At 34.9% G+C, this 10913-nt stretch overlaps 1 protein-coding gene across 1 annotated transcript; it reads left to right on the forward strand.

The window, feature by feature from the left end:
- Positions 1-526: 526 nt before the first annotated feature.
- On the forward strand, positions 527-9526 carry LOC109089953 (sodium-dependent serotonin transporter-like). Its single transcript, XM_042757218.1, has 13 exons — positions 527-607; positions 1881-2016; positions 2260-2479; positions 3356-3494; positions 3586-3720; positions 4461-4564; positions 5465-5592; positions 5755-5867; positions 6522-6657; positions 6919-7017; positions 7196-7296; positions 8064-8231; positions 9187-9526. Exons 1-13 carry the CDS (start codon positions 527-529, stop codon positions 9265-9267), a joined length of 1641 nt encoding a protein of 546 aa, XP_042613152.1. The 3' UTR covers positions 9268-9526.
- The last annotated feature ends 1387 nt before the right edge of the window (positions 9527-10913 follow it).

Raw genomic sequence — 10913 nt, forward strand, 5'->3', positions numbered from 1 at the left:
GGAAATTAGATTAAACTTATTGAATAAAATTTTAAAACCTAAATGTTAATTTTAATTTTAATATTTAAGGATTGACCATGCTTTTCTTGCCTCGTCTTCAAAAAAAAAAAAAAAAAAAAAAAAAAAAAAAACATTATTACGTTGACAAATAGAGCAATATTTCTTGAGGACCTAAGCGCGCTCTTGCAGAGGTCCATTTGAATGATAGCGGTGGGCACGCGGGATGTCAGGGGTGAGTGATGGTGTCGCGGCATCTCCCGCGTGTAATCTCATTCGTTCAAAGCTCTCGCGCTCAGGTGGGGGACTCTTGGTTAATCCTCAAGCTTTTACTCCCACCAGTAGGGAAATCAACCACAGCAGCATGCTGCGGTCCCCCGCGCAGCCTCTTTTGACCGCACATCGAGCATAATCCAAAAAAAATATTCTTACTACTTTTTACTCTTGGAAAAAAAAAACTCACAAAAGGCACTTCTTACGCAGTTTATAATTACTTCTGCAGTTTGCCAAGTCACCGGGACCAGCGAAGATGCCCCACCAAGAACAAGTGATGGTTCACGGGAACCTCTGCGCGGGTCCTCCAAACAACGCCGGGTACAACAGCAACCCGGTGCCCGTCATCATTCAGACAGAATCCCGCGATAAATGGAGCAAAAAAATGGATTTTCTTTTATCAGTCATTGGGTTTGCTGTAGACCTCGGAAATGTTTGGAGATTTCCTTATATCTGTCGGTAAGAGTTTTGAACTCAGTTTGTATTTAGTTTTTTTTTTAACATTTTTTCTTTTACTTTTTTTCTTTCTTTTAATTGTGTCTGTTTTACTTTGACAAGTGAAATAATACATTTAAAAGCTGGTGTCGATGGCCGGATGAGCTGTCCATGGTGCTGAAATTATTTTTTGTGTTTATTTTAAACGTTTGACAAACCTATTTTGTCAAAAAAAAATAAATAAATAACAAACCTAACTACAGAGTAAGCAACTTAAACTGTTTTCTGATAATATCTTACACTAAACCTTTTCAGCTCAATAAAATGTAAAATGTAGGTTTAATTGGCGGCTTACATTTTTAAGCAAAATTAAAGTGTTGCCAACACCACAACCAATTTAACCGCTTCGTCCAATTTTAATAAAAAAGAAAAAAAAAAAAGAAAATGTTGAATCGAGTAATAAAACATTAACATCGAATAGAAATAACATACATTTTGTGAAAATTGAAATGAATGGAAACAAAGATTTCCATCCATCACCATCATGAAATGTATTCTACAGTGCATAATTTCCTATTTATAAAAGGTGAAAACAACTAATGCTTTCGTAAGATACCTGAAAGCTCCTATTTCTTTCTTTCTTTCTTTCTTTCTTTCTTTCTTTCTTTCTTTCTTTCTTTCTTTCTTTTTATTTAAAAAAAAACAAACAAACATATTGACATAACAAACCTGAAGTCAAACGTTAAAAAAAAAAATGTTTTTCAGGCTTTTTCACACGTGGTTTCCCCTGTTTCCGCCATGGGATTATTTGCCTTTTCATATTACACTGTTTACTATATTATTTTTATATATTATTTTTTGGTTTGTATTCTCAGTATATAAAATAATACTTATAATTGTTTATTTAAACGTATGCACCAGTGCACCTGTGAAGCAGACATGGCCAGCTGCAGTCATCATTCATGTAAAGGCTATTCATTATTTAACCTGGGCAGATACTGAGATCAACAAGTGTCAGACTGCAAATCTCATCTCAAACGTAACAAACTTTTTTTTTTTTTTAGCATACTGGTTTATGAAATCATTGAAATGAAATGTAACAAGCTTTATAACATACAGAAATACTCACAACATACAGACATGGCGCTTTAATCTGTTATAATTGTGTTCTTCAGGTGCATTTTCTTATTCCATATGTCCTAATGGCTGTATTTGGTGGGGTGCCACTTTTCTATATGGAGTTAGCTCTAGGACAGTTCCACAGAACAGGTGCCATATCCATATGGAAACATATTTGCCCTATTTTCAAAGGTAAGAATCATGTAATCTAAATCTGTCTCATATACAGTATTGTAATGTTTTAGCTTTAAAGATCTATAAATTTTCACATTTCTAAAGTCCTAACTTTGAAAAGGTTAAAAGTCTAGATGGATATAAAATTAAAGAATAAGAGACTAATACACAGTCACAGAGATAGATGGAAAGAGAAAAATGACACTCAGACTGAGAGATTTCATTAACAAAACACTGACATCATTTCCCCTTCCCTGTCAGGTATTGGTTTCGCCATCTGCATCATTGCACTGTATGTGTCCTTCTACTATAACACCATCATCGCCTGGGCTCTGTTCTACTTCTACTCCTCCTTCAGCAGCACTCTGCCCTGGACCAGCTGTGATAATGCCTGGAACACAGAAAACTGCACTAACTACTTCGGAAAAGACAACGTGACCTGGACTAACTACTCACGCTCACCTGCCGAAGAGTTTTACACGTAAGTGCATGTAAGTGGCTGCACTGAAAGAGGGCAAATATGGCAGAGAAAGAGAGAGGGAAGCGGGAAAGGGAAAGATTTAGCAAAGAGAAATAACAATAGGAAAAAACAGCATTGTAGACGAATATGTCGCAAATATGGACTACTACAAATCTCAGTAGAAAAGGTTGAACAGTCAAACCAAAATTTATTGAGACACTTCACACATTATAACAGTTTATTCACTACAGTTTAGAAAATGGGAATAAAATATGACAAGAACTTAAGAGTTAAACTCTGTCCGAACAAATTCATCTTGATAATGTCGGATAACACTTAAGCAAAACATGGTCAGGTCAAAGTGTCTGAATAATTTTCGATCCCAAATATTTATCAGTTTTACTGGTAGTCCACTGTCTGAAGAATTTTTGGGTATAACATGTCACAGTTTACTTTATTTTGCTATCATCACTTACATATGAACTGCCCCCACCAGTAAAAAAACAAAAATGACATGTGATGTCTGAATAATTTTTGGTTTGACTATATATATATATATATATATATATATATATATATATATATATATATATATATATATATATATATATATATATATATATATATATATTACAAATTTCAAAGATCTTGAGCTACAGGAACAGCTTGAAGTACATTTAATCTTTCAGTTAAGGGCCAAAAGAACTGCAAAAAGACTGATAAAACTTTTCAGTTTGTGGAGAATTGTGTTCATATTTTGCATTGTGCCAACATTTCTTTCTTATACATCAGAACCTATTTGTCCAGTAAACTTGTGTACATTAAAGTGTTATATGCATATACTTTGTGGTTCAGGTCAGTTTCAGACTGCACATTTGTAAACCCTTCTTAAAACAGGAGGAATGTCCTAGCAGTCCATGAATCATCTGGGCTTGGGGATGTGGGATACATTCGCTGGCAGCTCATGCTTTGCCTCTTCCTCATCTTCACCATCGTCTACTTCAGCCTGTGGAAAGGAGTCAAGACTTCAGGAAAGGTTACTGAGTCCTAAATTATTAAATGATGCATGTTTTATCATTTGAGGAAAAATCATTCCACATCCTCTCATCCTCACGTGTCTCTCTCAGGTAGTATGGGTGACTGCCACCCTGCCGTATGTGGTGCTGTTGATTCTTATGATCCGTGGTGCAACTTTGCCAGGAGCGTGGAAAGGAGTGGTGTTCTACCTCAATCCCAAATGGGAGAAACTGAAGGAGACCAGCGTAAGTGCTTTTCTCTTACAGGCTCTCAGTCTTTTCTCTTAGTGTCTAGCATTCATTTATTGTTAAATTAGATTGCGTTGTTTCTTGACATTCTTTACTTATCTTGTTACCTCTTTAAATGTATTCATGTGCTGTTTTGATGGCAAAATGCATGTAAGTGTTTTTATTTCATGCAGTAATAAAATGGACCTCAGGCATTTGGGCAGGAAACTCGTGAATCACTAGTAGCTGAACTGACTAGGGAAAAAATATGGACTTCATAAAGGGCATATTTCTTCATAAATTTTGAGATAAGTTAATAATACGGAAAAAAAGATAAATAAAGGACTATTGTCATAGGTATATAAATGTTCGGTGAAGGCAATATGTAAACTGCATTTTTAATCGTGTGACTATATAAGCCCAGTACTGTTTGCTAGGTGAGGCAGCGCTGCAGAGAACCGTGATGAGAACCAAAAATAAAGCACTAGGGGCTAATGAGATGCGTAATTGGCACAGATTTTTTTTCCATCATGAAAGGCCCTCATACTCATTGACACACACGTTCATGCAGATGCACATACACACGTTTCTCTTCACACAAATCTTCAGATGTGATCAAGCACTGCTTAAACCCAGTATTCTGTGATGTCATTGTATTCAGCATAGTGAATTTTAAAGATTATTATTATGATTCAAACCACATTTTCATGTGTTTGTCTCTAGCCACACTTTTTTTTAAAGTATCTAATATTTTGTAGGTATGGGTAGATGCAGCTGCGCAGATCTTCTTCTCTCTTGGTCCTGGTTTTGGTGTTCTGCTTGCCCTGTCCAGCTACAATCCCTTCAACAATAACTGCTACAGGTACAGACAAAACCTTCATTTTCATCACATTGATCTACTGGAGTTTCTGTTTATCAGCATTTGCACTGAGTTCTTCATGGTTGTTTAATATAAAGGATATGAAAATAATATCTAGTTTGAGTTAATACCTGAATCATAAATTAATTATTTGTACATATACTTCTGTTCAAAATGTTGGGGTTGGTATGATTCTTTAAGTCTCTTATGCATAATAAATCTGAATTCATTTGATCAAAAATGCAGTTAAAACAGTAAAATTATGAAATACTATTACAATTTAAAATGTTTTCTATTTGAATATATTTTACAATGTAATTTATTCCCGTGAAGCTGGATTTTTCTTTTAAGCATCATTACTCCAGTCTTCAGAGATCCTTCAGAAACCATCATATGCTGAATTGCTGCTAAAGAAACGTTTATTATTATTATTATTATTTTAATTCTTACTGAGCCCAATGCTTTAAACGGTAGTTTATGAACAGAACAACAAAACAGACCTGCCCAGTTGTGGCCAAATTGATGCCCACTCACTCTTAATTCTGATTCTATCTATAGCTTAGCCATTTATTTACATTTGGCTCTGTGTCCACTAACTGAGGAGAAATGCCATCAAACTGAACTAGGCCCTGATGAATCATATGATGAACCAAAACAAATGCTCTTCCCCATGAGTAAATGATGTAAAAACAAGATTAGAACCGCAAATTATGTCCAGTTTGAAGAGATGAACGGGCAGCATAGTTGAGTGAGGGGAAATTGAATTGTGTAGTACTATAAGACTGTGAGGAGGCACATGGGCAATCTAAAGGGATCAAGTCATATCTAAGGATGAGAATATCACATAGACTTTATTTTTAAATTTAGTTTGTAAATAATTTTTTTTGTTTGCGATTTGTACAGAGATGCTATTGTAACCAGTCTGGTGAACTGCCTGACAAGTTTTGTGTCAGGATTTGTTATTTTCACTGTCCTGGGATATATGGCTGAACAGAGAAATGTAAACGTTGAGGATGTAGCCAGGGACAAAGGTGAGCTTTCCTTTTTTGCTTTTCAATAGTTCAATTATTTTGAGTTTTACTGTAAGTGTGCTGCATCAAACCCAAAATAGCATACAAGACTTTCAGCCCTGTAAATAAAGCATTTCGTCTTTTAACTCAAGGTTGTCTTTTGACTTTCTGCACCTCCTCTAGGACCCAGTCTGCTCTTCATCACGTATCCAGAAGCCATAGCAAACATGGTTGGGTCGACTTTCTTTGCCATCATCTTCTTTGTGATGATGATTACTCTTGGACTGGACAGCACTGTACGTATACACTTGTACCTGTGAATGTACAGAAACAAAAAAAAAAGTCTAAATATGCATGTGAAGTCAGCAAAAGTATAAGATTTATAGAAATATGATATGAAAAATGAATGACAGAGAGAACTAGATTTGTATATCCAGATAGAAATACCACTGTTTGAAAGAAAGCAACAAAATATTGTTATAGTGAAACATTTGTTTTTAAGTTTGGCTCTGTTAAAATTACACGTCATCAGAGCAGTTTTAAACTTTGTCATCATGGCAATCAGCACACATCTTGTTTTCTTTTGGCTGTGCGTGAGAATCGATACATAACACTGTCTTATCCAAATATAAACAAAAAAAAAAAAAAATTAAAAATTACAACTTTAACTTTTATAAGAAACAAAAAACAACAATATGAAATTTATTACAATGATATCACTACTGAGTGATATTAATGTGAGACTTTTACCTTTTGAAGTTTTCAAAAACCAATAGTATGTAAAATTCTGAAATGATCTACAAAGAATCCTGAATGTAGTTTGTATGTTAAAGAAAATGATGAACAAAGAAGTAGAACAACAAGAAAGAGATATTTCAATACAGTCAATACTGCTTTGCAAAATATATAATTGCATGTTCATAGGTTTTTTGTGTGCTTTCTTGCCTCAGTTCGGTGGGCTAGAGGCCATCATCACAGCTGTAATGGACGAGTACCCAGATACCCTGTCCCATCGGAGAGAGCTGTTTGTTCTTGGACTGGTGGTTGTTTGCTTTCTGGGCTCTCTCAGCACCCTTACTAATGTGAGTTTCAGTCAACTTCTGGATCTCAGTTTGTTGACATTTATAATAAGAATATTTCAGCAGTGCGGAATTAAAATTATAATAACAGAGTACATAATATAAAATCTAGAATTTGATTGTCTATCTTGCAGGACAGGTGGGTTATTAAAGATGAAAAATTATGTTTGACCAAATAATGTAACTGAAAATTGCTGACAGACAGACAAAGTTTGGCACTTTATTTAATGTAACATTTTTTATTAATTTATTATTTTTATTTTGCAAGGTGGTGCATATGTGGTAAAATTACTAGAAGAATTTGGAGTTGGTTCTCCAATTATAGCTATAGTCTTTCTGGAGGCCACAGCAGTATCCTGGTTTTATGGTAAGATTTTTTACTATAAATTAAATACACACACACACACACACACACACACACACACACACACACACACACACACACACACACACACACACACACACATATATATATATCATGTCTAAGTGTACATGAACAAAAATTTCAGTATATAAAATAAACAAATTTATTTAATTTTCTCCAGGTATTAACAGATTCAGCAATGATATCAAATCAATGTTGGGCTATACTCCAGGACTCTTCTGGAAAGTGTGTTGGGTTGCTATCAGCCCAGCTTTTCTTGCTGTAAGTTTGAACAAAGATGTATTTGACAGTATGTGCAAAGTTTGTGAAATGTTAAAGTCATCTTTCATGCTCTCAAAACTATTTAAGCACCCACAACCTTCTTTCCACCCTTATTACCTTTATAATCTCATTCCCTTACCTGTCCACACAGTCACAATTCCCAGTCTGCAAATGTCAAACGGCATGCACTCTTACAGCCTAATATTCCTCAGATAATTCTGCATGCATCACAGCTAACCTCAACACAATCATTTTTTCATACTGTTCCTGTTATTCTTTTTTTCATAAAAAAACAAACAAACAAAAAAACCTTGATAAACGGCTGCCACTTTCATCTCCTGAGACAGTGTTTGAGACATTATTTGAAATGCTGGAGAGAAGACATTTGTCACTGTTCCTTCAAGACACAAAGGCCACCGCTCTACAATTTTCCAGTCTCCATAGACCACAAAAGGATGTGTAAGGTCTACAGGATAATGTGGACCTTTTGAATATAAAATAATCTGATCAGAGTCTCACTCTAAAGATGTTTTCAAACTTATCAATCCATCTGAACTCACACAGAAACTGCAGTGACCTATAACCTAATCTGAATGAATTGTTAAACACTTTTAAAATTATATATGACATTTCAAAGAGATTTTTTTATGTTTGATAAATGGAACTTTTCAAAGCACCTGCATTTTATAAATAACAGTTTTATTAATTTTAATATGAACAAAATGCTAATTTAACTCACTAAATATTTTTCCTGTTTATTTCTTTAGTACATTATTATCAGCTCACTGTTGAACCCTCAGCCCCTCACGCTATTTGACTACGAGTTCCCAGACTGGAGCATCACGGTCGGTTACATCATCGGAGCTTCCTCTTTCATGTGGATCCCCATCTACATGGTGTACAAGCTTGTGTGGACCCCAGGCTCTCTTAAACAGGTGAGACAGTAGTTGAATAAAATAACAACTACTCCCAATTGAAAAGCATTCTTGTAGATCTCATGAGAAACCTCTAAGGAATGGTTCACCCAAAAATGAAAATTTGCTAAATAATTTACTCGCCCTCAGGCCACCCAAGATGTAGATGAGTTTGTTTCTTCATCGGAACAGATTTGGAAAAATGTAGCTTTACGTCACTTGCTCACCAAAGGATCCTCCGCAGTGAATGGGTGCCATCAGAATGAGAGTCCAAACAGCTGATAAAAACACAATGACTCACAAGCAATCCACATGACTCAAGTTCATCAGTTAATGTCTTGTGAAGTGAAAAGCTGCATGTTTGTAATAATCAAATCCATCAAGATTATTTTAACTTCAAATCATTGCTTCTGGCTAAAATATGAGTCCTCTATCCATAATATTGATTTCAATAGTGAAAAAGTCATCTCGTCTGAATTAGGAGAGAAATATGCACAGATAACGCACCGTTTAGTGAAAGCAGTCCAAAATAGTTCTAAACAAATCTGTCAGTGGATCTTGACGTGAGAGGACAACAAGGGATGGAGGAAGCGTTATTGTGAATTATGGACTTGTATTTTGACTAGAAGCAACAGTTTAAAGGTAAAACGTATCAATAATGGATTTGTTTCTTATAAATATGCAGCTTTTCACTTCTCAAGACATTAATTGATTAGCTGGCTGTGTTGTGAATTATTATGATATTTTTTGTCAGCTGTTTGGATTCTCATTTCGGCACCCATTCACTGCAGAGGATCCAAGTGATGTAATACTACATTTCTCCAATTCTGCTCCGATGATACATATAGTTTGACTGGAGGGTGTATATTTTGGTTTTTCAGTCAATTTTAAGCTAATTTTAATTTTTGGGTGAACTATTCCTGTAAGTTATAACATGGGTGAAGTTGCTCACATGATGTTTTCAATCTAATTTCAGCGTCTTGCTGTATGTCTGCGACCAGAGAGAACACTGCCAGACATTCACACTGACAGCATGGGGCTAAGCCCTATACCATAGACCACTGAGAGCAAAACAGCAAGACATAACTCACATAAAAAAGCCACATATATTGAGTTACATGTGTCCACAGCAAAATAAGCAACTTTTGCATAGGTTTAGGGATTTGTCCAATCATAATACAAAGAGTAATACAAATGAAATAAATACAAAATGAAATATACAGAATACATAAAATGATAAAATTTGAAAGTGATGTACAATTAGATTTAATCTGTAAAATGAAAAATGACATTCAATGTTAATTATAATCGTTAATTTAACAATCTGTGCAATTTACAAATAATTGATGTTCTATTTTAATTTAAGATCTACGTACCGTACTGTATAAAGATGAAGAGTTCAGTGGTATTTTTTTACATTGTAAGTCAGATGTACCCTTCAAGTCACAGAACATTTTTTGAGATACATGCAAAATGAGATTAACTCATTGTGAAAAATTCAGCCAATTAGAACAGAGTACTTCATACACATTTCTCACTCATTTTTTTCAGAAATAATTGTTGTCAAGATTTAATCATTATGGTGTTTTTCTGCCTTAACTCTGTCTAAATATTGTAGCTACTTTGTCAAAACTTTGTAACATTTGTACTGATATTGTGCCTCACCAAAAAAAGGACAAAAAGACAAAAATAAGGGTTTCTTCTGAACTAACATTACATGACTGTTTGAAATTTTCATTCTCTAAGAAAACTTGAGCCCAAATCCTAGCTATGTGTAATGTGTTCATTTTCTTCCCACATTTTTTTTCCATATAAAGAACTGAGGATTCTACTGAACTCTGGATGTGACCAAATATTAAATTGCTATGAATGTCTTATTATGGATAGTTCAAAATGTGGTTCATATACTATGTCTGCACTGTAGGTTGTGGCGGAGAGTTTTGCTTGTATGTATGTCTGGAAAATAAATAAAGCTGTACTGAACATTCCTATCTATAGCTATCTGTCTATCTATCTATCATTATATGAATTTGCGTTGTAATCTATTCAGATTTACAATACTATGTTGTGATTCCCACTTTCGTTCTCTTAGTGTGAACAGCCTTGCACCTTAATTAACATGTTGATTTGCATTGAGCTGCAGTATCCAGCATCTGTAAAGGGGTAAGAGAACAGCATTGTGTCAGGCATTTAAATGAGATGTTTTTTATTAAGACTAGATCTTCAATCGCCACCAATCACTGGTCTGGGAAACGTGGCTCAGTTCTGCCAGTTTCAGGTATGGGGTGAGAGAATAGAGCAAAAGATAATGCTATTCCACATTCAGCCACTTCTAGCAGAGGCCGTAGAATGGATCAAAGGCTTCAGTGCAGGCGACTGGAGTAGAGGTGGACCTCAGATTCAACTACAGAGGAGCCTAACAAAAGGGCTGCAGGCTCTGTGCTCCTCTGTTAATTACCAAAATGAAAGCCCAAGAGTTGCACGGAAAAGGCTAGTGAGTGACAAACTGTATGTGACCTGCAAGTTGAGGCCATAGAAGAATCTGAAGCAGGATTTAACAACTAGGTTCACAAACACATTTGATGAATAGTTAATAATATCATTTTAAAATAAAAATTGCAAAAATTGCAAAAAAAAAAAAAAAAAAAAACCTATAAAAAGATACAAAAATATTTGTTTACCTCCATGTAATGTGATCATTAA

This window comes from Cyprinus carpio, chromosome A5, assembly GCF_018340385.1.
Source record: "Cyprinus carpio isolate SPL01 chromosome A5, ASM1834038v1, whole genome shotgun sequence".
NCBI classification, from domain to species: Eukaryota; Metazoa; Chordata; class Actinopteri; order Cypriniformes; family Cyprinidae; genus Cyprinus; species Cyprinus carpio.

Coding starts and splice junctions, on each gene's coding strand:
- LOC109089953 (XM_042757218.1), top strand. CDS start 527: ATGCCCCACCAAGAACAAGTGATGGTTCACGGGAACCTCTGCGCGGGT. Junction 5,593..5,754: donor GGATGTAGCCAGGGACAAAG/GTGAGCTTTCCT, acceptor CACCTCCTCTAG/GACCCAGTCTGCTCTTCATC. Junction 5,868..6,521: donor CTCTTGGACTGGACAGCACT/GTACGTATACAC, acceptor TTCTTGCCTCAG/TTCGGTGGGCTAGAGGCCAT.